Raw genomic sequence first — 27,924 nt, 5'->3', positions numbered from 1 at the left:
CTGTCTAGGAACGCCGCAGGGCAGTACTGTGTTCTTCTGAAATTCTTCTTCTTATCTCTGTAACTGGGTGTTTCTGTCGAAATCCGAACTGATGGTCCGTCAGGATTCGGTTTCCTTCTAGTATCGGGCGAAATCCCTTGAGCATATTTCTTCCTGTTGGAAGCCGAAATCCAGGGTCTCTTTTATCCAGCTCAAGCCAATCTAGGATATTTTCTTACGTGGTTTCAGTCTCTCCAGCTGCCCTCAAATTAGTCTGAAAGTCCTCTTCCTCTAATCCCTCTTGCTCGTACATCCCACTTGTCTCTTTAAAGTATTATCACGTGTTTCGTAGGTAACGCGACAATAATATTCACGCGGGTCTCGGATTTGGCTAATAAGTTGATATTAATTTTAATGTTTTTCTTCCTTAAAATTTGATTAAAAAATCGGCGGCGGGAAATTCCCGTCCCCTCCTTCCCGTCACGCGGCACCAACACCAGCAGAAATCCCCACGTTTTAACAAAAGATATAAAAATGACATTGCGCGCGCAGATGAATGGGCGGATGAGATCCAACGAGGGCACTCGGCACTTTACGATGAGAATGCTGACAATGCAGCTGCTGTGCGCCTTGCTGCTGTGTTACCAGAGCGTCGTGACGCTTACAGCCGCCACTACTGAGAACGGTGGAGATGTGGGTCACCACAATTCAACAGTGCCTAAGGTAAATTCATATAAACAAGGTTAGGACTGCAGTGACCTCTGGGGGGAACGATGTGGAAACCCTTCGAGTGCCAGCACGTTTCCAGATATGAGACCAACATTTTGATATCTTAACCCACAGGAAATAATCTGCATGTCAGTAAGCTATTTGTTTATAATTAATTTATTTAGGTTCAAACGCGCCGCTGGCTGCGTCTTGTCTTACTGAAAGCCCATATTCCTCAATAAATTTGCAACAGAATTTTATCATTAAGTTTTACAGGGCGTCAGTGTGGCTCTGAATGTTCTGAGGACCTCGTATTAATATTTCTGATAACATGCGACTCAACCTGCGAAGCATGGCGTCTCCTACATCACAGAAAAAAAAAACTGCAACTCGATGAGTACAGTTTCTGTGCTGTAATGCCTTTCAGTTCGGAAGGAGAGTGAGAATTCGGAGGAACAGATCGCCTCCATGTCCAGAATCGAAACGATAGCCAAAAGAAGCAGCAAAATATACGGAGATGTCACGCTGTTTTGTGCTCGGATTACTCTTCGATCCTGAAGAAGGAGATGACATTACTCACCGAATCCTCGGGCTGTTTCCGCAGTGAATAGCACTGAAAGCCAGAAACCCGTACTCTCAAATAGTGACTGCCACGAGAAGCCCCATACAGCATCCCCGTTACAAAGACCAACCCGTTAGCATCACACAGGGGGAAGATCGCCGTTTGTTGTGAGAATCGTACGAAACGTAAAATGCGATGTGCGTGCAAAATGCAGAGTGTCTTACAGCAGGTGGTATGTATAGTTGCCGCCATGCTTTAAGGGAATAAAACATACATGAATTCCTGTAACTGCAACATTTAATTCTACAGTACGGGATCTTATTCTCATATTCAAGTAGGAGTGCTCGGTCCAGAAGGCCCATCATATCGATCTGAACTGTCTCAATGGACTCGTGTTCTCATCCAGTGACATCAAGTTAAATCCTTCCAGGCATTTCTCGGAAAATTTCTTTTTTTCCGAATCCCTTGAAAAATCAGTCGAGAAATCGGGAAAACAGGAAGAATGAGTCAATGTCTTATGGCATATTCCGGCACGAAAGCAGAAACTAGCCACTCTCACTCACGGAGCTGAGCCCTTCTTGAGAAGCTACCAGTTGCGTAGCTACCCAAGAACTTCCCAGCATTTTATGGAATACGAAAATTCATTACCGTTCATTTAAAAGAGCTCTCCACTGGTCAATATCCTGAGCCAGAGCAATCCAATCCATACCATCCCATCTCTCTAAGATCCATTTTACTATTGTCCACCCACCTACGTCTTGGTCTTCCCAGTGGTCTCTTTCCTTCTGACTTTCCCACCAATATCCTACATGCAATCCTCTTCTCCCTCATTCCTGCTACATGCCCTGCCCGCCTCATCCTCCTTGACTTGAACATTCTAATTATACTTGGAGAAGAGTACAAGTTATGAAGCTCCTCATTATGCAGTTTTCTCCAACCTCCTGTCACTTCATCCCTCTTCGGTCCAAATATTCTCCTCAACAACCTGTTCTCAAACACCCTCAGTCTATGTTCCTCCCTTAATGTCAAGAGACCAAGTTTGATACCCATAGAGAACCACAGGCAAAATTATAGTTTTGTATATTCTGATTTTTATGTTTTTAGACAACAGACGAGAAGACAAAAGGTTCTGGACTGAATGATATGTAGCAAGCATTACCCGAGTTCAGTCTCCTCTTAATTTCCTCCTGGAACAGATTTCGATCTGTTATGTCGTTCCCAAATATCGGAACTGTGCCACATTTTCAAAACATCTGTTTCCTGTCTTTATGTCATGATCTTGCCCTGCAGTTTGGTGACGAGACAGCAACATAAACTGATCTAACATCTGAATTACCAAAAGCAATACAGATTTCAACGGCAAAACCAAAATCATGGAAAGCAGACAAAATAAACATTTGCATCGTTAAAAAGAAAAACGAGTCTGTATGAAGCGACATGTACCGTAACGCATTTGCACGCCCTCTCAACACTGAGACCAGCGCCAACGCAAAATGAAAAGAACGTTTTCTACGTCTTGAGATATTTATCACGAAACAAAGATGAAGACAGTCGGATAGGGAAATTAATGCTTTGTGTGTTTTAAAATTTAATTTTAAGAATGATAACTTTTAAATATTAAATACCTCTGGTGTTATCTTACAATTTTTAAAATGATTTTATTTGTCACTTTCTGTGTTAATGTTCCCGTCTTCTGTGCTTTCCGTTATCAGATGCCTACGTCAGGTAGCGATCATTTTTACATATTACTGAATTATATAATCTCGTCATAATATATTGGCTCATAATGATAATGATGATGATAATAATAATAATAATTCAATTCGTGTTTATTTATGTGCAAACTTAACAGCACAGTGGCCAATTACAAAGTTAGCACGAGTACATCGAAATACACAAAAATTAAAGAGCAAAATAAAAAATATGACAGTCTATACAATATCAATAAATTAGTAACAATTCCAAGAAAAGAAAAGAAAAAAAAATAATTTAGCCTTAACAGGCGAGAAAAATAAAATAAGTACATTTCGAATGGTTATTCCATTATGTGATGAGAAGGACAATACACATACATACACACATAGAAGTTAATAATAATAATAATAATAATAATAATAATAATAATAATAAAATAATAATAATAATAATAATAATAATAATAATAATAATAAGACCGTGCATATATTATATCTTTTTTGCAGAAAACCTCTGAAACTCTTAGTATAACCCCATCACAGAAAAATTATCCAGTATTTATTATTATGGTCACTCTGTTATTTAAAAACACGAATATAAAGTATTATGAAGAATACGGAATAACTTCCGACTTCTCATTCCCGAGTCCTGAAGATTAATATCTGTCAGGAACTTGGAAAACTATTCACAAGTTCTTCCTCTAAGAACTGCCTTATTACGTAAATAGCGAAAGACTCGCAACCAATTTCAGGTGACAGTTACAGCGCCTGACGACAAGCTCAGGTCTGGCTGCAGTGGTTACTGATGACTAAGAGGCCGAACGCTACTTTTCATCTGACATTTCTAACACAATACAGCGGCAACCGTATATACCGCTGCCTTTACCACTCGAAATCTCTGCATTGCGCCCACGCTGTGTACGTATTACCGGAGTCTGTTTCATATCAATTTGAGGGTGTCACGCGGGCGAGCGTGAAGAGCTGAGTCTTCTGTGTCTTCTGGGGCGTTGCTTGCCGCTCGCTTTTTTTTGCTGTTGCCTGAGTGGGTTTGCGTTTCAAACCTGAAAATGAAGGCAGAACTCTCATCGGACTACACGGAAATCTTCAGTGGTGAGTTCCCAAGAAAACCTTTGCAATGGAAATAGTGTTCTCCGTGGGGTACGTGTAGAGCTTCAGGCTTCAGAGGGTTAAAGTAACACGTGACTAGAGCCGCGCAGTAATGAGGAAGAGTCAAATGAGCGAACCATAGCTGGGGGTCATGGGTGAAACACGGGTCGCTTCAAGGGAGGCGACGACCTTCAGACTGTGTGTCAGTAACAGACCTTGTTACGAACGGTTCCTGGGGCAGCAGTTGGGGGGCTACTTTAATGTGCTGAGAACATACCCGGGATTTTCTGCCCAGTACCTCCACAGGCCCAATTCTACAAGAGGTCCTGACGGTTCTCTATCAAGTCAACGTCATACTGCGACCGACAGTCAGATGGCCAGTCTATCTTGAAATAAAGCACCCATCTGCCCCCCCCCAAAAAACCAGATTTGTATTACTGTCAGACAGTTGAGGGTTTGTTGATGTGGGACGCCCTCTCTCACGAGAGGACGGGTCTGTCGTTTTCCAATTGCTGCTGGCCTCGCCAGCGCAGTCATTCTCAGGTCCGAGTCCCGCGTAATTCATTCCCATATTTTACTGTCTCAGATTTGAGACCCCCCCATCCTGGAGGGCCAGGTCCCAGTATTTACATCCCCCAGGAACATGGTGGCCTGGTTATACCCCCAGGCACTGAGTTCCCGTTTCGTCGCCTCCTACGACTCGCAGGGATACCGGTTAATGCTGTTTATGGAGATAATCACTAATTATTGTGGGAAACATACCAAAGACATACATGCATTATGTGGGCAAATTGCAGAGCGTAATTTGTGCATACAATTAGCACTGCGTAGCTCACTCAATACAGTGACTAGGCTACAATGGAGAACTGGAACTTCCGGCAGGTGAGGAGATGGTCTCTACTCACGGCATCTAAAATGGCTCTGGACACATCCAGCACACTATCAACTTGGTACCAGTGGACAGGGAGTGAAGCTGACCACTGAAACCCACCTAGTGACCAGGTTAAGAATGGATGGGGCTATACCTCCACCCTTTCTCACGTCTTCATGACGTGTGACTAAACTGTCACTCCCATCTCACAAACTCATCATATCGCCCTCCTGTTGTACTGCTAAGAAACTTAAAAAAGTACAAATTTTGTCTCCAGTGGTGTAACATTCACCCCACAATTCGTCGATATGGGTCAGTTGTTTTAGAACTTCGAAGGGGCACACAGACAGAAAGACAATCTCATAAGCCTTCTCTTTCGCTGAGGAAGAGAGGAAGACCGTAAACAGGAGGAGATGCAGGACCACAGGCCAAGTTTCATGGTCCAATCGCTCTTATCACGTATTATCTGAAGTGACCTCACAATCAGGACAGAACTGATTCAGATGTTCCGTTACAGTAACAAGCCAGACTGACGTTATGATCGAATCACACAGACGATGTAGCTACTGTCAGCGTCTCACACCTGCTGCCTCAGCTTCATAACACACGTCGGACTACACGCTGTCGCTTGTGGCAGTGCGACTACTCGTACGGCGGGTTCCGGATTGATGACTGGACTTGTTGCACTCTTTGATACACAACGCTTGACCACGCCTTACAGGTCACTGTTATACACACACGCACACTAGTGGCCACAGTCTCGTCTCCACTGCCGTTGCTTGGTAGCGGCAACTAACGGCGGACGTCGCCTTTCCTCTGGGTTCCTGAACTATCCCGCACTCATTCACCGAGCGGCTCCTCACACCAACTTGTCGTGCTTATATCTCGGCACGGATTGCGTAGAAAACACCGCTTCCTTTATTTTTGTATCCAATTGTTTCCTTTCGAAACGTGCTTTTTTGAGGAGCCGTTATTTAATAACAGCTGTTTTATAGCTGCTACTTTCGAGATCGTTGCCTAGCAAGGAGTCTACATTCCACAATACATTTTTAGGATTATTATAACTTGTCATACAAAAGTATTAAACTCGTATTAAGCCCTTGGAGAATTTTACGCGAAATCTTTGCAGTCGAGGGCAATGTACTTACTCGGTCACTCTGTCTCACTGTGAGTTGCTCTTATACGTACATTCTAGCCTTAGTTCTCAATGAATATGTGCGCCGTGGACCTCAAGATATTCTGGGGGGGGGGGGGNGCAATACGCATTTAGCGAAGCTGCTTTCTAGAGATATGATATGAATTTCATTTTTCGGAGAAGGTGGACGTTACAAAGGCGACTCGAACACTACATAGGCGGCAGGCATACGAAAAGGAAGACGGTACATGTGGCATAGAATGAAGAACTGCATTTACTTCATTTAGAAACATTATCAATAATAACGTAGTTGGTTGAGGCACTAATGTTACTAGACGAAAAGTCGCTGGTTCGATTCCCGATGAGGTCATTGGGTTTTTCAATTTACCCAATGCTTTCGGCCACACTGTGGCCTTCAGTTTGACTCAGCCTCTAACAGAAATGAGTACCAGGAAACTTCCTGGGGGTAAAAGACGGCCGACCAGCGCGTAAGGCTGACAACTTCACTGCCATCTGTGAGCCGACTCTCTTGATAATGTGGGAACCTCGACGTCTCACAAAACCATGGGCCTCCGCGGCCTGTTACAGGGTTAGCTTGACACGGATCGCAGTAGCGCGGAAGGCACAGCTCCTGATGACGGCCGAGCAGGGGGAAACATCTAGTGCAGTGACGAATTTTAAAAGGCTTTATTTTCAGATCTTGATATTATTGCTTCCATGTTCTGCTCTTGCTCGTGACTATTTGCCTACATAACGCCAGAATTAGCAAACCCAGGTTACTGTCACAAGTTCCTCAGGCTGCGTTCTGTCTTTCAGCCAATCATCTTGCGCCTCTACATGAATACGGACATCCGATTCCGGTACGCACGGACCGCTGTCACCAGCAGGGTAAGCAACGCCGCCAACATCTCCCAGGAGGTGGCGTTCAGCGTCGTGCTCCCAGACGCTGCCTTCGTGTCCGGATTCCACATGTGAGCAGAGCGGAGATATTACGTTTTTACGGCGGTATCTTGCAGGATGTGACGCCGTGTAACCCGGTTAAAGTTCACCGACGTTTCGGAGGAACTTGCCTCTCCAGCTTTAGGGCAGAGGAACAATCCCAGCAAGCAGATTCTTGCTGTTGTTTGCTTGAGTTATTCTTAGATCCCGAAGATGGAAGCAGTAAGTTCTTCCGAAACGTTGAGATATTTCTACCAGAATACACGGCGTCACTTCCAGAAGGGAGCAGCAGGATTCATTCTTATGGTACGGTGTAGTGTGGTCAGTGGTGCCATCTCCACAGTTTTGTGCCGTGAAGATGGGGCGGTATGCTGTTACGAAACACTGCTATCCGCCTACCAGACTACACGTGTCACAATGGACTGCTTCCATGCCTGTGGTTTCGTCTTCATACAGGCCTGACGTTCTCACTGGAGTCAATTCATGAGGTCAGCTGCCTTTGCGGATGTAATACCGTGTTGTCGAGTAGCAACGTTTCGAAGGCACCTGCTGCTTCCATCCTCAGGGCATAATGATGTGCCGAGCGTGGGATCAGGACTGAGACCCTCGGTGAGCCAGTAGGAGACGAATGAGCGGAAAAGTGCAAAGATTACTAGGCCTTTACGATAATGCAGCTTACTCGTCTATCCTGAAGAAGGGGGCAGCAGGTTCCTATCCACGTCAGAAGTCAGCGCAATCGGTACGGCGCCTGGCTACGGGCTGGACGGCTGAGAGGTCGGAGTACGAGGCCCGGTAGGGTCAAGAATTTTCTCATCTTCGCGTCGTTTTGACCGGTTCTGGGGTCCACACAGCCTCCTATGTAATGGGTGTCGTGGGTAAAGAGGCCGGGGCGTGAAGGTGACCATTGACCTCCAACAAGTGCCGAAGTGGATCTATACATCTAGTCCCCCATACGCCTTCTTGGCGTAGGGCTTAATTAGTTAAGCACAGGGACAAGTTTACCTTTCACAATTTTCTTCTGAAATTTACTGGAGACTAGAAACAGGGTCAGTTAGAGCCTTGAAACCTAAGCTCGTCTCAATTATACTTCAGAAAATTCAACTGCTACGTCACAGAAAACCCACTGTGTTTCCATTACAACTACCAGTCGCTTGATGTTGCCACCGCCGGTTGTTCTGAGAGACCGGTACACGTGCTTGCCACTGCTACATAGAGCTTGAGCCGAGCAGAAGGTGACACTGAAGGGGATGTTCTCCATTCAGGGTGGCAGACGGCGTGCAGTATGACGCCTACGTGAGAGAGAGGGAGGCCGCAAGACAGGAATACACGCAGGCGCTGAGGCGGGGCAGGACTGCGGGTCACGTGGCTCTCAGGTAAGTGCATAGCTTCATTGTGTCATCTTACGAGGGTCTTCAGGATAGAGACCAGTTGCTGAGTCTTCTGTAAAAGGCAGGGAACTTGCTGACCAGTTGAGAGACCATCAGATTCTAAAACATAATTAATCGCTTCTCTTCCAGCACCCGAGATTCGCAGCGATTTGCGGTCTCCGTGAATGTGGAGCCGCACAAAAAGATTGACTTCAGACTGACGTACGAGGAGCTACTGGGCAGGCGCCTGGGGACGTACAGACACGTCCTCAACCTGGACCCAGGGCAGATCGTTCAGGACCTCAGAGTAACAACGCGCATCAGCGAGTCCAGCAACATCACGAGCCTTAGAGTTCCTGCTCTCAGAACAAGCAACGAGATATTAGATGACCCGTCGGGTGAGCTTGCACAAAATTGAAACTGAGGCTTTTCTGGGAAACGAATATAGACGCTCCGCATGCGGACATTTGTGAGTCACTGATTTTTTTGTTTAACTGAGGCTCGTTTTATTGATCACGCTAATTCTGTCTTGCATCACGTTTGTGTGGGTAAAGCTGCTGATGTTTCGGGGGTGTATCTTGCTCCCATCTTCAGATTAGGGTCTAACAGACTCATGGGAGAATGTGAGAGGAATGCTGCCCAGTCCGGATGGGCGGTGAATGAACCAAAATGCTATTGGTTAGTGGCGTTGTCAGGGGTCACACATCCAAGTGCTAGACGAGCAAGTTTCTGCCCAACTTCCTCTGCTGCGTGAATCTTTGTGCATTATATACATACACATTTTCAGATGGAACCCAGGCCCAGTCCTGCAAGTAGAACTGCCCACATAATCAGCCCAACAACAAGCGCTCGCAGCAGTGACGCCGTGCAGTTCGGAGGAACCTATCCATTCTACCTTCAGGGTCGAGGAGTAAGCAAAGCAAGACAGGAGAAAAAGAGAAGCAGGAGATAAGTTGAGCGCACTGTGCGAGGAAAGTCTGGCCCTGAAGATTGAGAAATGTGTTTCCTCCGAAACGTCGGGATTTCTCCCAACTACACTGAGTTATGACCAGAAGACCTATTCTGACGTGGAGGCAGTTGCAACCTGACAAATATGACACGTGATGCCCCTTTGCTTGCAACCTCACCCTACCAATGTAACAGAAGCGACTTTTGGCATGGGAAGATAATTCCACTGCTATCTGTTCGGCCTGCACGCCCACTTTCTTATGTAATGCACAGCAAATTTGTGGTGACGGCGATCTGCAGGTAACGTAACCTGTCCACAGCCTGAACCGAACGTTCTGCTCCACAGAGGCGAGCAACCCGCTTGTCATCATCGAGCGGCCTTCCCCCGAGTCTGCCGTGGTGAAGTTCTGGCCAACGGAGCAGCAGCAGCGAGATCTTGCGGCCGAGGGCTTACAAGGTCAGCTCGTAGTGGAGTACGAAGTAGACAGGACATCGAGACCTGGCGAAGTTCTTGTACGTAAATCCACAGACGAGACACTATTCTCGATGTCATAAAATTATTTAACCATTTAAATGGCACTTGTAACTATATGTACCACCTGCTGTAACATTAAAAAATCTGCATGAACCAGTTGGTATCTGTGATGCACACGGAGCACAAACTGAATTTGTAAATATTTTTAGATGAACTTCGGGACTGAAAAAGCTTATTAACTCTTTGCTATGAGTAACCCAGTAACTAATTTCTCGATAATATGCCGATCCCAGAGGCTGCGCCTAGAAATGGGTCACGGTTTCGAATCCCGATTCGATGATAAACCTGTACCTGCTTTTCTGTTCATTTTGTTGCCCTTTGAGAGCGGAAGTCTTGTGATGAACTTATCCAGTGTCTAAGGAGGTACACCTCCTCTGATAATAATCCTTATTAAACTGTTGCCAAAAAGTGTTCTCTGTGTCCGCTATGTCCGTGTGCCCACAGGTAAGCGACGGCTACTTTGTCCACTTCTTCGCTCCTGAACACCTGCCGCCTTTACGGAAACACGTCATATTTGTGCTGGATGTCAGTGGGTCCATGAGCGGTCGCAAAATCACACAACTCAAGGAGGCCATGAGCACTATCCTGAGCGACTTGAATCAGGGTGACCTGTTCAGCATAGTGCCCTTCTCTTCCACCGTTCAGGTATCGTAGTTCAGTGTCTTTGTCTGGCACGTCACCGCTGTCGTCACCCAGCTGCTGGGTTGATGTGACCTCAACCGCTCCATGGAGGGGACGGCCATAAGAACCTCGGTCACGACAGCCAAGCGTGCTTCCCAGAACTTCTTGTTTGGTGATGAAGTCACGTTTGAAGTCAGTTTCATGTGGGGTAGTGAGCAGGCGTGGAATGGCATGGAATTAGACATACATATTCTTAGCATGGGGTCATCCGCACCAAATTTAATCAAAATATACTGCCTGTCCCGGGCATTGCGAAGGCTTGAGAATAATGTTTTTGTCTTCAGGTGTGGGACTACAATGCAACGGAGTCAGAGCTGAGGAATGGAAGGCGGAGGCTGGGACAAATCCGCTGGGGCGACTATGGCGAAGAAGAAGAAGAACAAGCAGAGACGCTGGTCCCTACTGTCATAGCGACCGCCACCTCTGACAACATAGAGAAGGCCAAGGAATTCGTCAACGATCTCTCAGCCATCGGCGGTAAGACGGCTTCGTGTTAGCCACGTCTGAATTCTGGGCAGTTACATGATCTTATCGATTTAGAGCCTGTTTCAGTTTCCTTCTTCAGATTAAAGATACAGCAAAGAATCTTATTCAGATGGACTGCTTGGTAGAGCTAGTCTCGGACCCTGAACAGCTGCAATCATTATGAGGTAATGTCTTAATAAATCAGTCCTTGACGATGGATACAGTGACTGTTTCCGAAACGATTGAAATACATTTATATTTCGACTGCTGGAGCGAAATTCATTGCACTTACTTGCCTTGAAAATCTTAGACATAAAAAAATATGTTTTTAGAGTATAAAAGAATTGTTAGACAAAGTACAAAATCTGTCATACGCAGAGGACGTACGTCGGTTGTGGGCACACTATATTGTCCCGTGCATCATCGCTTCTTCCCCGAGGTTCGAAAGGTCTGTAAGCGCGGTCAAAAATCGAACATTAAATAACTTGTATGTTTGTACGTATGTATGTACGACGATAATAACAACAATGACAACAGTGTATTATACTATTAAACATATTTTTCCAGCAACCAACATCAACGCAGCTCTACAGAAAGCTCTGCAGATCTCTCGGCTCAGCACTGAAGAAAACAGTGTGCAGAAACCGGAACCAATCGTCATTTTCTTGACGGACGGACAGGCCAACATTCATCCCAGCGACCCGGTCAGCATAATGTCCAATGTACGGCAGGCAAACACAGGCAACTCGTCCATCTTCAGCCTGGCGCTCGGACGGCACGCGGACTTCACCTTCCTGCAGAAGTTGTCCTTACGCAACACCGGCTTCGCGCGGAAGATCTACGAGGCTTCAGACACGGCTCTGCAGCTGCGGGATTTCTACCGCCAGGTGGCATCTCCGCTGCTTGCTAATGTCACCTTCACATATCAGCCCGATCAGGTTATGTCCGCAACGTTGGTGGTTTATTTTTTAATACATCTCTGACGGCACGGCATGGCACGTCACGCCTCGAGTAGGCAACCTTACGGAAGAGAAGTCCCGTCTGGGATGGCGAAGGTCTGTTTGAAATAGTCATCCAATTCCACACGCCAAATTATGATTGTTCACCAAATTAATAGTTTCCAGATGGCTGCCCTATTATTTTACTCTTTTGGGTCTGTTAAAGGAAGAAAGGGATTCGATGAGATTCATTGGACCCAAGATCTGGACCAAAGAGACATGAAATGAATCATCGGGTTCCGTAGAAGACGGGAATATCTCGAGTAGCTGAGCCACTATCGGCTTCACAAAATATAAAGTCTGGGGATTATGTATTTCAAAGAGTGTCAGCAAAACATAACTTCAGAATAAATGCCTATCATTTCCTTAAACAATATTAACTTGTTGGTCTTCGCAATGTGGAAGCAGTTACGTTCTGTGTGAGGTGGGAATCGAATCCCTAAAAGTTATTTACATTAGTCTGTTATTGTTTCGTCAAAGTTGCTACTGATGTTACTAATGCATCGCTCCAATTTCAAATTAATCAAATCCCTTGTTATGAAGGCCACAATATTACTGTATTAAAATTAGGAAAACCTCAACTGACCAGAAAATCTAAATTCTGGGGCCATAGGTTACTGCGATTCGCAAAATTACTGTTATATATCAACCAACAAAACCGTTCAGGAACTGTGAACAGTAAGCGTTGCCCAGGCCTTGGACAATATCCATGGACAAAACTGACGTACCAGGCCATCAGCTGGGCACTTCTCTCTTCTGTCGCCAACGTGCTAATTGGTGAGCAAGGTACGGAGTCTCCTGCTTATTCGTCGAGTGCTGATGCTAATGTGACAAAAATTCTTTCTCTCAAACAGGTGGCGAGAAGCACCCTGACCAGAACCAAGTTTCGACGAATATTCTCTGGCTCAGAAGTTGTCGTCGCCGGGAGACAGAGCTCAGAGGACTTCACGAGCGAAGTGAAGGGACAGTCACTGTCTGGGAACTCACAGTATTCCTTCACCCCGACAGCACTGCCTCCTGCAGACACCAATGCGAATGCGAGCTCCATGGAGCGACTTTGGGCCTACCTAACCATCCAGCAGCTGCTGGAAAAACAAGACGCGGGCACCGACGACGTCAATGATTACTACTGCTGTGATGAGGCCGACGACGATGGTGATAGAAATAACACCGACGCCCTGACACTTGCGCTAAGGGTGAGTGCTCGCCTTTCGCATATCGGCAGTGTCACAAGCGATGCGTTTGTGACGAAATGCGCATTATTTTCTATGCCCCAAGTAGATGAAAAAACCTTCCGACAAAAATTATCAACGTACAAGTGCTTCTTGAAGGCTTATAGGGGATTGAAGGTATAGATAAATGCATTCTTAAGCTCAAGACTAGCTGGAGGTGAGCGGTGATGTTGCGCCCACTTTACTTCCTGGAACAGGGCCCCCGGCGCTTTTTGGATAGGAGGCTTGATAGGTCCACAACTGGTTTGGACGCTGTGCAGAAGAGATTCAGCTCTTAACAGTGCCAGAAATCGAACCCCAATTCCTTAGACATCCGGGCCGAGCCTGTAGTCCGTTGCTATACCGACTGAGCATGACACCAACTTGAATACCGTATTATTATCGGCACGAAATGTGTCCTCAGTTGCACGTGACATGGTTTTCGTGCTTCTGTTCACAGTATTCGTTCGTTACGCGGTTGACGTCACTTGTCGTTGTGAAGCCAAATGAAAATGCGTCCTCCGTGAACACCGAGGACGCGAGTGAAGCGACTGCACCAACTGCTCATGCACTTCCTGGCAAGTATCTGTAACTACTTCATTCCATGGAGCTCGTTTCTCCTTGGGAGGCATCGCTCAGCTACTCAAGAAATTCTCAGACTTTTCTGTAAACCGGTGGTTAATTGTCGTCCGCCACTGGTACCTATCCTAAGCCAGATGAATTCAGTCCACTTCCTCCCATATTATTTAATATTATCCTCCTATCGACGCCTATATATCTGTACTGGTCTCTTTCCTTCAAGTTTTCCTACCTGAATTTTGAATGAACATCTGTTCTCTCTCATGCATGCTACGTGCCCTCCCATCTCAATGGCTGTTAAGTATTTATACCACGTTTAACATTAACTTACTTTCGGAGTTATTTTAGTGGACTTCATACGAATGACAGAATGACGTGTCTTGGGAAAGTATGCATACATTTTAAAACAGTCTCGTCCTCTCTTCCCCTATATCCGTACCATTCTGACATCATTGGCTTGTTTGTTTACCCTGAAGACAGCAGCTGTAGGCTTCTACGAAACATCTGTAACAGCCTATCAACCCAGCCGTGTGAAGCTCATGTGGTAAGAGAAGTGGGGTTCACAGTAGTACAGATAATGTCACATGTGTGAATTTGACTAAAGACGGGGTTTGGATTGGTAATTGGATTTACTGAACACTTACAGATCGTAACTACAAATAACTCTAGCACTGTCGCTAGTTCACACTCCACAATTCACTACAGCACGCAGTAAGATTTCTTAGTCTGCTGTATTTTCACCGGTTATCGCCTGGTAACGGCTTCGAATGCCGTAGCTTCCTCAGTTTCCATGTTCACATTCTTGCTGACCAGCAACTGTCCCACAATTAACTCCTTGCTCTTACTGTCGACTCTCAGTGAGCTAACTCTCGGGCTGGCTGCTGTCTCACACTAAGCTCCTGCTCTTCCCACTGCCGCCTCAAGACTCTCTTCTAAGTCAAAGTCAAAGTCAAAGTTACTTTACGAATGGCGGTTTGTCGCCATTCAGTTCATCTCGGCGTCAAGACCCTTGAAACCCACGATCAGAGGTCTTTTTTCTACCGACCTCTAGCGGCAACAGCCCTTGTGCAAAATCCTCTCTGACGGGAAAATGGGTTTGTCTCCTATGAATATGCTTGGCCTTCCGTCAAGTGTAAATTACGCACATACAGCGTGTTACTGGAAATTCTTCTTTGTGCACTACACACAAGTCTTCTGTCAGTCCAACTTTCACAGAGCAGATCATACTTATCTTATGTATCTTATGCTACAACGGCAGCTTAGTCACTTGAACGGTCGTAAGCTTGACCGCCGCCAACTTTAAGCCTCATATTTTCTACGTGTATGTCTGGCTTCACCTTGTCCTACGTGAAAATCGCAGACCAGTGTGTACCTTGGAAAATTTACAATAGTGCAGAAAATCTTGTTTTGCATAAGCTGCAACTTTGAGAGGCCGGTGTCTGCCGCTAATTCAGAGGCGGGACAAGCATAAGTCATTACAGATCTGATTAGTGCCTTATGGAGGGTTAGTTTAATGTTGACGCTTAAACGCTCACTTTTGAATGGGGAGCAGATTCTAATCAATATTCGGAAGGCCTTGGCTTCAGTCATTTCTATGAGCAGGCTCCATGATAGATGAATGATGAATTGGAGGTTGTGGTAGGAGTAGCACCCGTTGAATTTATTTATACTCGAATGTGGTTTATTTCGTTATTATGGATTTCTCGCATGTGTGTATGTAGATACTCGTATTTGTTGGTTCATTTAGACCTACTACGTATTTATCTGCTTATACATGATTTATTTCACTTCCACCGAACATGGCGGCTGGGTGTGCAGCACGTGTATTTCCTGTTTCGGAGGTGCCGCTTTGAAATCTCGGCCCGCAGATCCGTTATTCTGCCTGAGGCCTTTCGTGCCAGGATTAGTGTCTTAAACTAGGTAACGACGACCACTTTCTTCCACATTCTTTCAGATACATTATTCACAAATCATCCTACTATCAAACGCCGCTGTATAGTCTGAATTATTGATAGCGTTGTTACATCATCATCATCATCAGTAATCTGTCAAGACGACAGGTCCACAGTCTCTTTCAAAACAATTCCTCCACTTAATGCGATCTAGAGCTTTCTCCTTCAAATGACAGTATCCTCTTCTGTCCCCAAGGTCATCCAGCATCTTCTTACGTCTTCTTCCTCGTCTTCTTGTCACTTCTATCCGCCCATCTATCTTTCCTTCGATAGCTTCTTTTAGAAGGCAGTTTCTGCGTAAAACATGACCAATCCAATTAGCCTTCCGTTTTCTTATTTCATGTAGGATATTCCTCTGCTCACTGACTCTAATTAACACTTCTTCATTTCTCACATAATCGGTCCAACTGATCTTCTCCATTCTTCTCCAACACCACATTTCGAAACTTTCCAGATGTTTCTGATCTACTGCCCTAAGTGTCCATGTTTCAGCCCCATACAGAGCTATGCTCCAAATGTAGCATTTCACTAGTTTCTTCCTCAAATTTAAGTCCAATTTGCTGGTAAAAAGATTCTTCTTCTTGCTAAATGCAGCTTTTGCCATGGCAATCCTGGATTTAATTTCACAAGTACACCTTCCATCATCTGTTAACAAGCTACCCAAATATTTAAAACATTTCACATTCTCCACTTGTTTTTGGTCTATCTTTATTGTGACTGGGGTTGGTTGTCTCGAAATTTTCATTACTTTTGTTTTCTCCACATTCATTTCCATGCCATAGCACCTTCCAATTTCAATTAGTCTATCAATCATGCCCTGTAGCACAGTTTCTTCCTTAGCCATTAACACAAGGTCATCTGCATATTTCACAGTTTGAATAATTTGCCCTCCTACTTTGAAGTCACCGAGCCCATCCAGAGCTTCCTTGGTAAGGCATTCGCTGTACAAGTTGAACAGAATTGGTGATAAACAGCATCCTTGTCGAACTCCTCTTCCAATCTGCACACTTCCTGTCTCCCCCCTGTCCAGTCGTACTCTAACTTTCTGATCCATGTACAATTTGCTAATCAATCTTCTTTCATGCCAATCGATACCTGTTTCTTTCAGGATCTGCATTAATTTGGTCCAGTTTACCCGGTCAAATGCCTTCTGCCAGTCTATGAAGCAAACACACAGTTCTTCATCTATCTCCAAAGTTCGTTCCGCTATAATTCTCATCATCCCAATTGCATCCCTGGTTCCTTTTCCTCTTCTAAATCCAAACTGATCTTCTCCAAGTACATCCTCTATTTTCCTTTCAATTCTTCTTTTAAGTATCTTTGCTATTATCTTTGCTGTATGTGCAATAAGACTTATTGTGCGATGGTCGCTGCATTTTGTAGCTTTTGTCTTTTTCTTTAAGGCAATCATTGTAACTTCTGTAAAGTCCTTGGGCCACTCTCCACTTTCATATATGGTGTTCATTAGTTTTGTCAGTGTTTTCAAACCACCTTCTCCCAGTAACTTGAGCACATCTCCAGGTACATCATCATCTCCTGTAGCCTTTCCCTTCCTCATTTCCTTGATAGCTTTTTCCACCTCACTTTGTAAAATATATGGTCCTTTCTCGTCTGTATCTACTTCTTCTTCCGGTTCAACTTCTAAGGTTTCTGGCCGATTAGGCCGATCATATAGTTCTGAAATATAATTTTCCCAAATTTTCAGCACTTTCCTCTGATCTACTATTCTATTCCCCTGGGAGTCTTCGATGCCAACATTTTGAATCCCATGATTCTCTTTCCATCCCAATTATTTTGTCTTCATGTACATCAAATCATAACGGCCTGTTCTTTGAAATTCCATGATCTCATTACATATCTTCTCAAGATATTCCTTTTTGGCTCTGTCCGTGGCTCTTTTCAATTCATTCCTCAGTCTCCTGTATTTCCTCCTGCCTTCTTCATTGTTGACATTCTTCCATTTTCTTCGCTCCTCCATTTTACTCATCATCTCCAAATAACCTGTTCCCCTGTTAGCCGAACTCTGCAGAAGAACATCGATTCATGTTGCTAGTCTCACTCCTGTTGTGTTGCAGATGGCATCAGAAGGCAGACGCCATACAGCGCAAGCGCACTGCAGCCAAGGTACTCGTTTGTGCCTCCTCCAGGTACGGTACTTTTTTATTATTATTTCTTGCAATTTACAATCTACTCTACAAGGGAGCAATAAGTAAATATGTTGTAAGAAATCACTTGTGCGGAGTGAGCATCCAGTGATGATTCTCCTATGTAGTATACTATGCATTATGTTGTTGAGTACGGCTACCCATCTTCAACGCTGTGTTCTTTTAAGTCTGAGGGCCATTGTCGTTTTAGTCTTCGTCTGATGTTTAATGGGTTGCTTAGTTCAGTTACGCAACTGTTTTCGTGTCCTATTAGTCGGTTGTGGTATATGATATAATATCTTTTGATTTCTTCTGTGACGAATGGGATTTGAAGATCTTTGTGTAATGTGAAGTTCGAGACATACCACGGGGCGTTGGTTATGGAGCGCAGTACATTTGGAGTTTTTTAATTATTTTGGTGTTCGAAAGCTTAGCACACCCCCACAGTTGAACTCCGTACGTCCAAATTGGTTTCAATATGCATTTGTAAATTAAAGTCTTGTTTTCTAGGCTGAGTTTGGATTTTCGTCCTAAGAGCCATGACATTTGTCGTACTTTTAGGTTTAGATGTTGGCGTTTTGTCTTGATGTGCTTCTGCCAAGTTAGCTTCTGGTCTAGGTATAGGCCGAGGTACATTTTACTTTGTCTGTATTAGGATTTGTAAATTATTGATTGTAACTGGTGGACAGTGTGTGCGTTTTGTTGTGAATGTTATCTGCGAAGATTTTGTTTGGTTTATCCTGATTTCAATTTCTTGAACAATTCTTGTAGCAGGTCCAGATGGTGTTGAAGAAATTGCGATGCCAGTGCCGGGCCACGGTCTGTTGCTAGGAGAGCAGTACCGTCTGCAAAGGTTGCTATTGCGGTGTTGTTGGTTGTTGGCAAATCTGCAGTGTATATTAGATATAACAAAGGCCCAAGCACACTCCCTTGTGGTACTCCGGATTTTGCTAGTTTATAGCTAGAATAGGCATTGTTGTATTTTACTTGGAAATACCTTTCTGAGATGTATGATGTACGGTACATGTGCTTTCAAAATATCCCGTGCGTGCTACATGATCCCCTCAAACTTATTCTCCTTGACTTAACCGCCCTTATGGTGCACATTAATGTATTAGAAGCTGATATTCTCGTGTTGGTCGAACTCTGCAGAACAACATCGGTTCATGTTACTAGTCTCACTCATGTTGTGTTGCAGGAGGCAGCGGGAGGCAGACGCATTATAGACCAGATCCAATGCTGATAAATCATTCGCATGTGATTTCTCCAGGTACGGTACATGTGCTTCCAAAATATCCCGTGCCTGCTACATGATCACTTCAATTTAATCGCCCTTAGATACATTAATATGTAATATACGTGTTATTGCCTGATCTCCAGGGCTTAGCACAGCGAATACATTGGCCACTCTGAGTGACATAACCTGGCTCTCGCCTAACGACACTGTCGTCTCGCTGCCAACCGGTGTAAACAGAACAGTTGAAGTGCTGCTCTTGGCCACAGCTAACGAGGTAATACAAACATTCATCTGTAAGGGGCATTATTAGACCTAGGTGTGGAACATTACGATATGGACTGGATTCATCTGGCATTGCATGTGTTGTACTTGTGAACACGGCAACGAAGCTTCCAGTTCCATAAAATTATAGGATACCTTTTTGGCCAGCTGAGCGACTGATAACATCTCAAGGACTCTGCTCCATAGAATTATCGGCCGACATCCGATCCAATAAAAGGCTGGTTTCCTCGCTTTAAACAACTTCAGAACATGCTGGTACTTTGGACCTCAGCAGAAAGTATTGTATTTGCAGGCACGCTCCTACTTCGTGGTTCAAGGCCTGCATTTCTACGATGTGCAGAAGCTTCACTGCTCAATGCCATATCACATCTACGAGAAACGGCTTCTCCCATTATCTGTACAACCGCCATGATTTTATTGCAGGGATGGCTGACGTAAAAACATTCAATTGTTGCAGATAAATGTGGCTTACGCGGCATGCACGACGCCTGGCGGCGAGTCCGGACACTGCAGACATCTGAAGTACTGCGTTCTGCATTTATTCACTAATAGTCGAGAACAGTTCCTCGAGTATTTCTGTCGTATCGATAGGTCAGTCCTTCACAAAGTCGATAGCCTTATTCGTTATAATAACTAACACTATACAGTAAACCCTCGCTAATCCGGGGTAATGGGAGGTCATCCGGATTAAGCGATAAACCGGATTAGTGAAGCAAACTGTAGCCCTAAAAGACGAAAAAACTTAGAACAAATACATGGAAAATTTAATGATATAAATAGTGCTGATGAAAATAAAAAAAGGTCACTGTAGAGCCCTCATTAGAAACTATACAAAGACAATACATGTATCCACCGACAGAAGACTCAGAAGCTGTACTTGTTTCTGAACATAATGATGCAGGTCTGAAGAGACTGTCAGGTTGTGTCTGAACAGACAAGTGGCTCATTGCCTGCCTAAATTTAATTCATCTTTTTAAAGTATGTACTGAACTGTGAACAGCATTTCTATCCGGATTAGCGAGAGCTTACTGTAAGTTATGTTTACTGTAAGTTATGACTATTGTCCTACTAATTAGAATATCTGGAGGAAGTGACCCGAAGCTGGGGAACACTGTACTCGTACACTGAGGAGCTTCACAATTCGTAGTCCTTGCCAAATATTTCAGTTGGGGTTCTCACAACGGTGGCTATGAAGAGTACTGTTCCATAGAAAGCGACTCCGTGCATTCCGGCAGAAATTCACCGACGTTTCGGAGAATCGCAACATATCTATCCACAAGATCGAACAGAGAGCCAAGCACAGCCATGCTTGCTTGGCAACTTTTCGACCCTGAAGCTGGAGGCAGCATGTTGCTCCGACGCGTCGGTGAACTACCAGACTACACTGCAGCACATCCAAGAAGACAGTACGCTTCGCTGTTAGGACGAACAATTCACTAAGGGTGAGATAGGTGGGGGCATGTCGGCCTAGTGCGCATGGGAGAAATCAGAAACGTAGAAAGAATTTTTGCAAGGAAACCTTTTTTTTATTGTGGAAGAAAATTATTGTAAATACAAAAAAAAACGCCTGAAGGGAAGAAACTACTTGTCACATCTAAATGTATATGAGAAGATAATATTAAAATATATCTTAAAGAAATGGGGCGGAAAAGTTTTGACCGAATTCAACTGGCTCACGATAGTGTACAGCGATTGGCTTTTACGAACACGGCAGTGAACGGGCGTGTTTGCAGACCTGGTCCCCCGCAACGGCTCTCTTCTGGCTCGACTAAATGTGCCACAATACTTGTTTGTTTGTTTATTTAATAGGAGCGGGCCGCGCCATAGTTCAGGCGGTTAGCCGCTGGCCTCCCACCACGGCGACCCGGGTTCGGGCCCGGGTATGATCATGTGGGATTTTTGGTTGAAAAAATGGCGCTGGGGCAGGTTTTCTCCGAGTACTTCGGTTTCCACTGTCAATCCTCATTTTACTAATTGCTCCAACAATCACCATCATCTATCAGCTGGGGCTGGTACCGTAGACCAGTAGTGGCCGCAGGACAAGAAACTCAGTCTCACCCCACTAGCAGCCGCTCTGCTTCGCACACTTGCAATCCAATTATAGCAACTAATACTGAAAAACAGCTCTTATAATTTAGCATTCTTCCAGAAAATTACGACAGCTAACGACAGAGAGACTACCATTAGCAGATCCACATACCGAAAGTGCGCGTTGCGCACTGCTGGCCCACGATAATCTGCATAGGTACACGTACGTTGTGTCCTTGCGGCTGCAAGTGCGAGTATCACCGCATTTTCATAAGATTCACAAAAGTTGTTTGCAGTTAAATTTGGAGCTGCCCTGGGTAGGGGACTTGGACATGGACACAAACTTGCCCCCTCCACTAACATTCCTAGCTGAACAACAGAAGCCCCCTTGCTCCAATGCACTCCGCACACTACGCCGGGCAACGGCGCTGCTCCCTAAAGGCAGTTCGTCGCAGGGAAAAACAGACAGGCGTGTTTGAAATTACAGTCTGCTTCAGTAAACATATCATAAAACGTAAGTGTCCTATAGATTTCATTTCGATGACGTAATTAACGTTTACAAGTATACGAAGTCTGTAGTACTGTGTTCTCAAACCGGGAGTTTGAATCGCATGGGAGAAGCATGGCAAGAAAGGGCGGGGCAGTGGTTGCCACCGCATTGTGGCTAAGAGAAGGAGTGACGCACCATAAATAAGGCCCTATTTATCTCAGTCAGTGAACACGGCCAGGTATAAACATGTAGGCAACATGTAAAAATAAAGGTAAAGTTGTCCCTATGCTTAACTAATTAAGCACTATGTCGTTAAGACGTATGGGGGGAGTGATGTGTATATTCATATACGAATATTCTTGACCTCGTCTCTCGTTGGAGGTTAGTAGTCAGCTTCACGCTCCGGCCATTTTACCCCGAATCCCATTGCATAGGAGGCTGAGTGGGCCACAGTACCGGGCTGGAGGAAGTGGAAAAAAGAAAAAAACCTTTCCCTCCACCGTGGGTCGAACTCCGACCCCTCAGCCGTCCAGGACGTAGCCATCGCGGCTCCCCATGTAAGTGGTATGTTCCTCTGAAACTCTCATGCCAATTTACCAGACAACACGGTGTCATAACGCATATTTATTGCGGTGTAAACGTCGCATCTTATAGTGGACACGAGTATTGTCTTGAACATATCCAGAAGCTTCGGTTTCTTGAAACTGAACGTTTCGGGTATTGTGTCTGTTTCCTTCGTCAGGTACAAGGGAAACGGGCTCGAATTATTTCTAAAACTACCTTCCGCTACACCTGATGATGGAAACACCCAGTTTCCGAAACGATAAAAGACGCGCAAACAAAAAGTCAGTGTAACGTGAATGTGAGAGCTCTCGAACCGGATTTCACTCAAATAACGTGCTAGTTATTTTGTTATGAGATTACAATTGCAGTAAACCTTTCATAATCCGGATCGAAATTTGAAAATGGAAAAATACTATTTACAGTTGAGTACATACTTTAAAAGCCACTTGGCATTTAGGCAGGCAGATGAGCCACTTGTTTGTTCAGACAGAACTTGACAGTCTCTTCAGACCTGCATCATTACGTTCAGAAACAAGCACAGCTTCTGAGTCTTCTATCGGTGGATACATGTATTGTCTTTGTGTAGTTTCTAAATAAAGGCTCTACAGTTACATATTTTTATTTATTTCCATCAGCATATCATTAAATTTTTCCATTTGTCTGTTTTCTAAGTCTTTCGTCTTTTAGGGCTACTTTTGCTTCACTAATCCGGATGACATCCCCCCAATTAACTCCGAGTTATCGAGGGTTCACTCTATTACGTTGCACTCTACAAAGTTCAAGCTTATACGTTATAAGCAAAGATATAGCACTCATAAGCAAATGAGGGCAATCCGTGCCCCACTACACACTTCAAATTTATGCGGTCTAATCAGTCCCGGTAAGGGAGCCGGGGAAGTGCAGTAGGTACTCGTACACTGACTAGCCTAGGGGTCTTAGTTCGAGTTCCGGTAGGTTTTCTCTTCTCCACCTTGTCTAGGGCTGTACTGGGGTGGCTCTTTCCCAGGGAGTAGAGCGGCCGGGCCTTGAAACTGACCACTAATCAACTAATGCCGAGGTCAAGAATACGTGAACCTACATATTCACTCCCTCATACCTCTTCATGGCGTAGTGCTGAATTAGTTAAGCACAGGGGCAGCTTTACATTTTTCATCTAATCAATCAGTGTTTTTCCTTCAAAATGTGATACACAGCCCTATTTAACTGATAACAAATAATATTACAACAATATTACAACAATGTATAAAAAATACTTACATATATCACGGACACTTTCAAGTTTCATTTAGAGTTTAGAAACTAAAAACGAAAGTTTTAAAGCAATGTCCGGTATGGAACCTGCACCGCTCACTACCCAACTGGCAGCGGTCTTCTGCAGCGAGCAAACAGAACTCAGGTTAGACCGGTTACACAGAGGGCGTGTTCATAGCAAAGGAATTAGCCACCTAATTACGTGTAGCGTACCACTGTGGCCAGAGCGGTTCATCTTACTTCAAATAAAATTAAAATAAATAAAAAATACTTTTTTATCGTGAATGATTATTGTGTATTTATTTATGATGAGCTGATGGCATAAGATTTAATGACCTAACATTAATTCTTCTGGTAAGTTATATCACAATGTATTTCATTTGATACTGCATAGCATACCGATGTATGCTTTCCCTGATTCCTATAAATTCACGAAAGGGTATCTTGTGGTTGCTACAATCCGTTTACCATCGCACCAAATACTGACGTTAAGGACCATTGATTTCAGTAACTCTCTGCTTCTGAAAGACGCTGATTAAGTATAAAAATGCCCCTGTATTATCAGAGGCAAGAATAATTTAATATGGGGCATTATTAACAACAAATTGCTCCCACGATAAAATGTGATCTCGGTAATCAAGACAAATGCCATTAAACCCTAAAACTGTTTATGTACGAGATATACTTAACGTCGCTCTCAGTCGATCACGTTGTATAGCGTCGAATGGTAGCATCATTAGTGAATCGCGAATTGCTACAAATGTGGAAGGAAGAGGTAATCGCCAAATTTGAGGTATAATCCCCGCATTTGCCTCGAGGGACGGAGGAAAACTGCGGGAGAACTTCAGTTAGAAGAGCTAATCTAGGGGTTTAGACTCCAACCTTCAAGTACAATAAATGTATTCTGTGGTAAAGTTACCAGTGTTTAAGGCAACGTCATAAACATGTATTGGGACTTGGAGGTAAGGTGCCATGCATTCTCGATCTTGGAATTAGACGCCAACTTCATGCCCTAGTTCCACTAATACGAGTCGCGCCTTCACAGAACTTAGGTTTCTCGGTGCCGGCAGTTGGGTATCCGCCCCTGGATTTTGAAAACAAGTGGAAATTTAAAAATAAGTATACATGTGTATATCAAAACAAATTAAGAGTATTGTGGCATGTAGACCTGTTGCTAGGAGGCGACCACGAGATAGGCGACTGTAAAATGAACGTTGCTAGGCAGCGGCACATAAACAACAGAGGAATGTTGTTTTCTGTGCGATCGGCTAAGCAACAATTCAACAGCAATAGAGGAACGATGTTTTCTGTAAGGTCCGTGCCGAGTTGTTATAAGCAGGAGAATTAATTAGTGAGGAGTCAGTTAGTGGAATTAGTGAGTGAGTGAGTGAGTTAGTCAGAAAACTGTTACGGTTCAGTCCTTGTGAGCTGTTGCTGTCAGAAGCCGGCAGCTGACGCTGAACACTCTCGTGCAACCCGTAAAAATGCACTTTAACGGCTTAAATTTATGTGTGAATAAAAATGTGGAGTCCCCGCCCACAGAAATGGGTGCCAAACCTGCATGCAATATTACAGACGATATTCAGACCCGACGTCACAAATTATAAACAGCCTCTTTACATATGAACACCATTATGTTTCAGTTTCCTTGGAGTGTGCTGTCCAGACTCCGTCCGGGCGCCTGAGAACGGGCGTTAGCTTCGGGAAGCACACAGCACAGCGGTATTCATGTTTCTGACTGCTAATAAACATGTTTTGCCGGTATCCTGCTTTGTTTACAGCGGCATATAAGTAATGTAGATAAGTGTTAAGAGCTGCGGTTCTGTCTGACTCAACATTTTATATTGCAACTTTACTAATGGAAAGTACATTTGTGGATAATTAAACAGTACAAGATGCATCTGCCCCGAGTAATCACGTATTATTCCTTAAATGAATCCAGGCTAAAAGTTCACTTCATATTTCCACTTCAATATTATCCTTCGATCTTCGTTTAGGTCTTTCAAGTGTTCTCTTCCCTTCGCATCTTCCGACCAAAACTCTGTTTTCCTCAGCTTCCTCGTGTTCTACATGGCGGCCCCTCGCTTCCTGGTGAAGGAGTGATACGGCGAGAAAACCGCTATAGGCCTAACAGTATCTGAGGCTTTCGCTGCGGTCAAGATTCGAATTGTAGTTGTGTAGTCTGATAAGTTGGAGCGACATACTGCCCCATATTCACGGTACAAATGAATATGGAAGCGGGGCCCGTGGCAGGGCAGTGGTTGCGGCACTATGCTACAAGTCCGAAGATCACCGGTTCGATTCCCTCTTAAGTCACTGGATCTTTTCAATCGACGTAATCCTTCCAGCCACACTATGGCCCTGGGGTCAACTCAGCCTCTAAGAAAAATGAGTACCAGGAATCTTCCTTGTCAGCTAGCGCGTAAGGCTGACAACCTCACCGCCATCTCCGAGAAGACTGTCTAGAAAATGTGGGGGCCTCGACGTCTCACAAACCTATGGGCCTCCACGGCCTGTTACAGGGGTATAGCTTTACGTTTTCTTTTATAGAAGCATTATGTTTCTTCGAAGCATTGAATGGTATCCACTTACCAAACTACACGGTGTAAATAATAAATGATACAAACTCCGTCCATATATTTATATGTCTTTGATCTTGTTCTTTCTACACTACATGTTTCGGCCTCTATCGGCCATCATCAGGTGTATACTCTTAACGTTGCTGCCACACTGAACCCAGTCTAAAACTTAACATTTAAAAACACAATGTCACATTCATCGTATTATCAACATCGTGTGAGCACACGTAGTACAGACAAGCAGCGGCACTCACACAAGAAGATTACATTAAATAACACCTGTACAGTGTGAAAACAAGAACTAGCCGCTCCAACACTTAGACATAGGGCGAGTAACCCTAAGAATTTTAAATTTTAAATTTTAAATTTAGAGAAAATTTTAGAAGGTTTTAAAAACATCATAACTAAAGATTTTTAGAGTGCTACTACAAGAATATCGGGTTTGACGTGTGCAACATAATTTACATACCAGACACATATCAACGATGTAGATGTTGATAATACGAAGAATGTGACATTGTGTTTTTAAATGTTAAGTTTTAGACTGGGTTCAGTGTGGCAGCAACGTTAAGAGTATACACCTGATGATGGCCGATAGAGGCCGAAACATGTAGTGTAGAAAGAACAAGATCAAAGACATATAAATATATATTGTTTGCACTTAGGACGGAGTTTGTATTATTTATCGTGTAGAGTGCAACAGGATGCATAAATATAATATTGTAAACAGCTACACGGTTTCATAATTCAGAGGACGACAACGTGAGTCTCTGCCTCACTGAGAAACTCAGGTCTCACAATGACACTGCATTTTCCACACAAACTTAGCCACGAACTGTTTACTGAAATTTGGCGCTCACGGGTGAAGTTAGAGGTTGCTAACCTACGTTTTGGTGATGAGATTGTTAATAGGGGGGATTCGAGATTCGAGATTATTCTCGTGGGGCTAACTATGAAGCCAACAGAAAACGTCTGCTGCCAATCAGCGTGACCCCTGAAGAGCCCCTGGGTATTGGGCAGAGATTCAGTTCATCGAACGGAAATCACCAAGTGCTCTGCGATCATCAGCGAATAAAGATAAAAAAAAAGCTAAGAAAGGTAAAGCTATCCCTGTAACTGGTCGTGGAGGCCCATAAGGTTGTGAGACGCCGAGGCTCCCACATTCTGTAGACAATCGGCTCACAGATGGCTGTGGGGTTCTCAGCCTTACACGCCTGTCGCCCTTTACCCCCCCACCCCCGGAATATTCCTGGTACTCATTTCTGTTAGAGGCTGAGTCGACCCCAGGGCCATAGTGCGGCTGGAAGGGTTAGGAAGAGGTAAGGTAAAGTTGTCCCTGTGCTTAACTAATTAAAGACTACGCCATGAAGGCGTATGGGGGAGTGGCCGTATCAATTAAATCTATATGGTACGCACCATGTTGTGTATAGTTCACTAAAAGATACGATTTGAGGCAGTCTACACAACAATAAATTCAGAAATTGGAAAATCCAGTGACATCATGGTGAATCGAACCCGTCACCTTCCGGCTTGCAGCATAGTGCCTCAAAAGAAATGGTTATGAATGTTTTCAGCTCCTCGCGGACATCCAGAAACCCTTCTTACGGCAATAGGCTGC

At 44.3% G+C, this 27,924-nt stretch overlaps 2 protein-coding genes across 6 annotated transcripts in view; one reads left to right on the top strand and one right to left on the bottom strand.

Moving 5' to 3' along the window:
- LOC111865497 (matrix metalloproteinase-19-like) overlaps positions 1-27,924 on the bottom strand; it is a 76,518-nt gene that overhangs the window by 45,817 nt on the left and 2,777 nt on the right. The gene's annotated exons all lie outside the window — the stretch shown is intronic.
- Positions 547-25,641, top strand: LOC111865493 (inter-alpha-trypsin inhibitor heavy chain H4). 2 transcript variants are annotated; one of them, XM_023853585.2, is made up of 15 exons: positions 547-702; positions 6,873-7,027; positions 8,258-8,368; positions 8,513-8,760; positions 9,657-9,823; positions 10,290-10,490; positions 10,811-11,003; positions 11,559-11,929; positions 12,844-13,185; positions 13,661-13,778; positions 17,807-17,878; positions 19,074-19,145; positions 19,256-19,386; positions 19,852-19,985; positions 25,371-25,641. In XM_023853585.2, exons 1-15 carry the CDS (start codon positions 577-579, stop codon positions 25,423-25,425), a joined length of 2,496 nt encoding a protein of 831 aa, XP_023709353.1. In that variant the 5' UTR covers positions 547-576; the 3' UTR covers positions 25,426-25,641. The 2 variants fall into 2 exon arrangements, with proteins under 2 accessions (XP_023709353.1, XP_023709354.1); XM_023853586.2 differs by lacking the exons at positions 13,661-13,778; positions 19,852-19,985; positions 25,371-25,641 and having other exon boundaries at positions 19,256-19,342.

The sequence above is a fragment of the Cryptotermes secundus genome, unplaced genomic scaffold (genome assembly GCF_002891405.2).
Source record: "Cryptotermes secundus unplaced genomic scaffold, Csec_1.0 scaffold454, whole genome shotgun sequence".
NCBI classification, from domain to species: domain Eukaryota; kingdom Metazoa; phylum Arthropoda; class Insecta; order Blattodea; family Kalotermitidae; genus Cryptotermes; species Cryptotermes secundus.
The sequence above is the reverse complement of the archived record's forward strand: the minus strand, read 5'-3'. Positions and strand labels throughout refer to the sequence as shown.

Bases quoted from the DNA above. Each gene is read 5' to 3' on its own strand.
- LOC111865493 (XM_023853585.2), top strand. From the start codon at position 577: ATGAGAATGCTGACAATGCAGCTGCTGTGCGCCTTGCTGCTGTGTTAC. The intron at 9,824-10,289 runs GTACGTAAATCC...GTGTGCCCACAG, and splicing joins CGAGACCTGGCGAAGTTCTT to GTAAGCGACGGCTACTTTGT. The intron at 11,930-12,843 runs GTTATGTCCGCA...TCTCTCAAACAG, and splicing joins TCACATATCAGCCCGATCAG to GTGGCGAGAAGCACCCTGAC.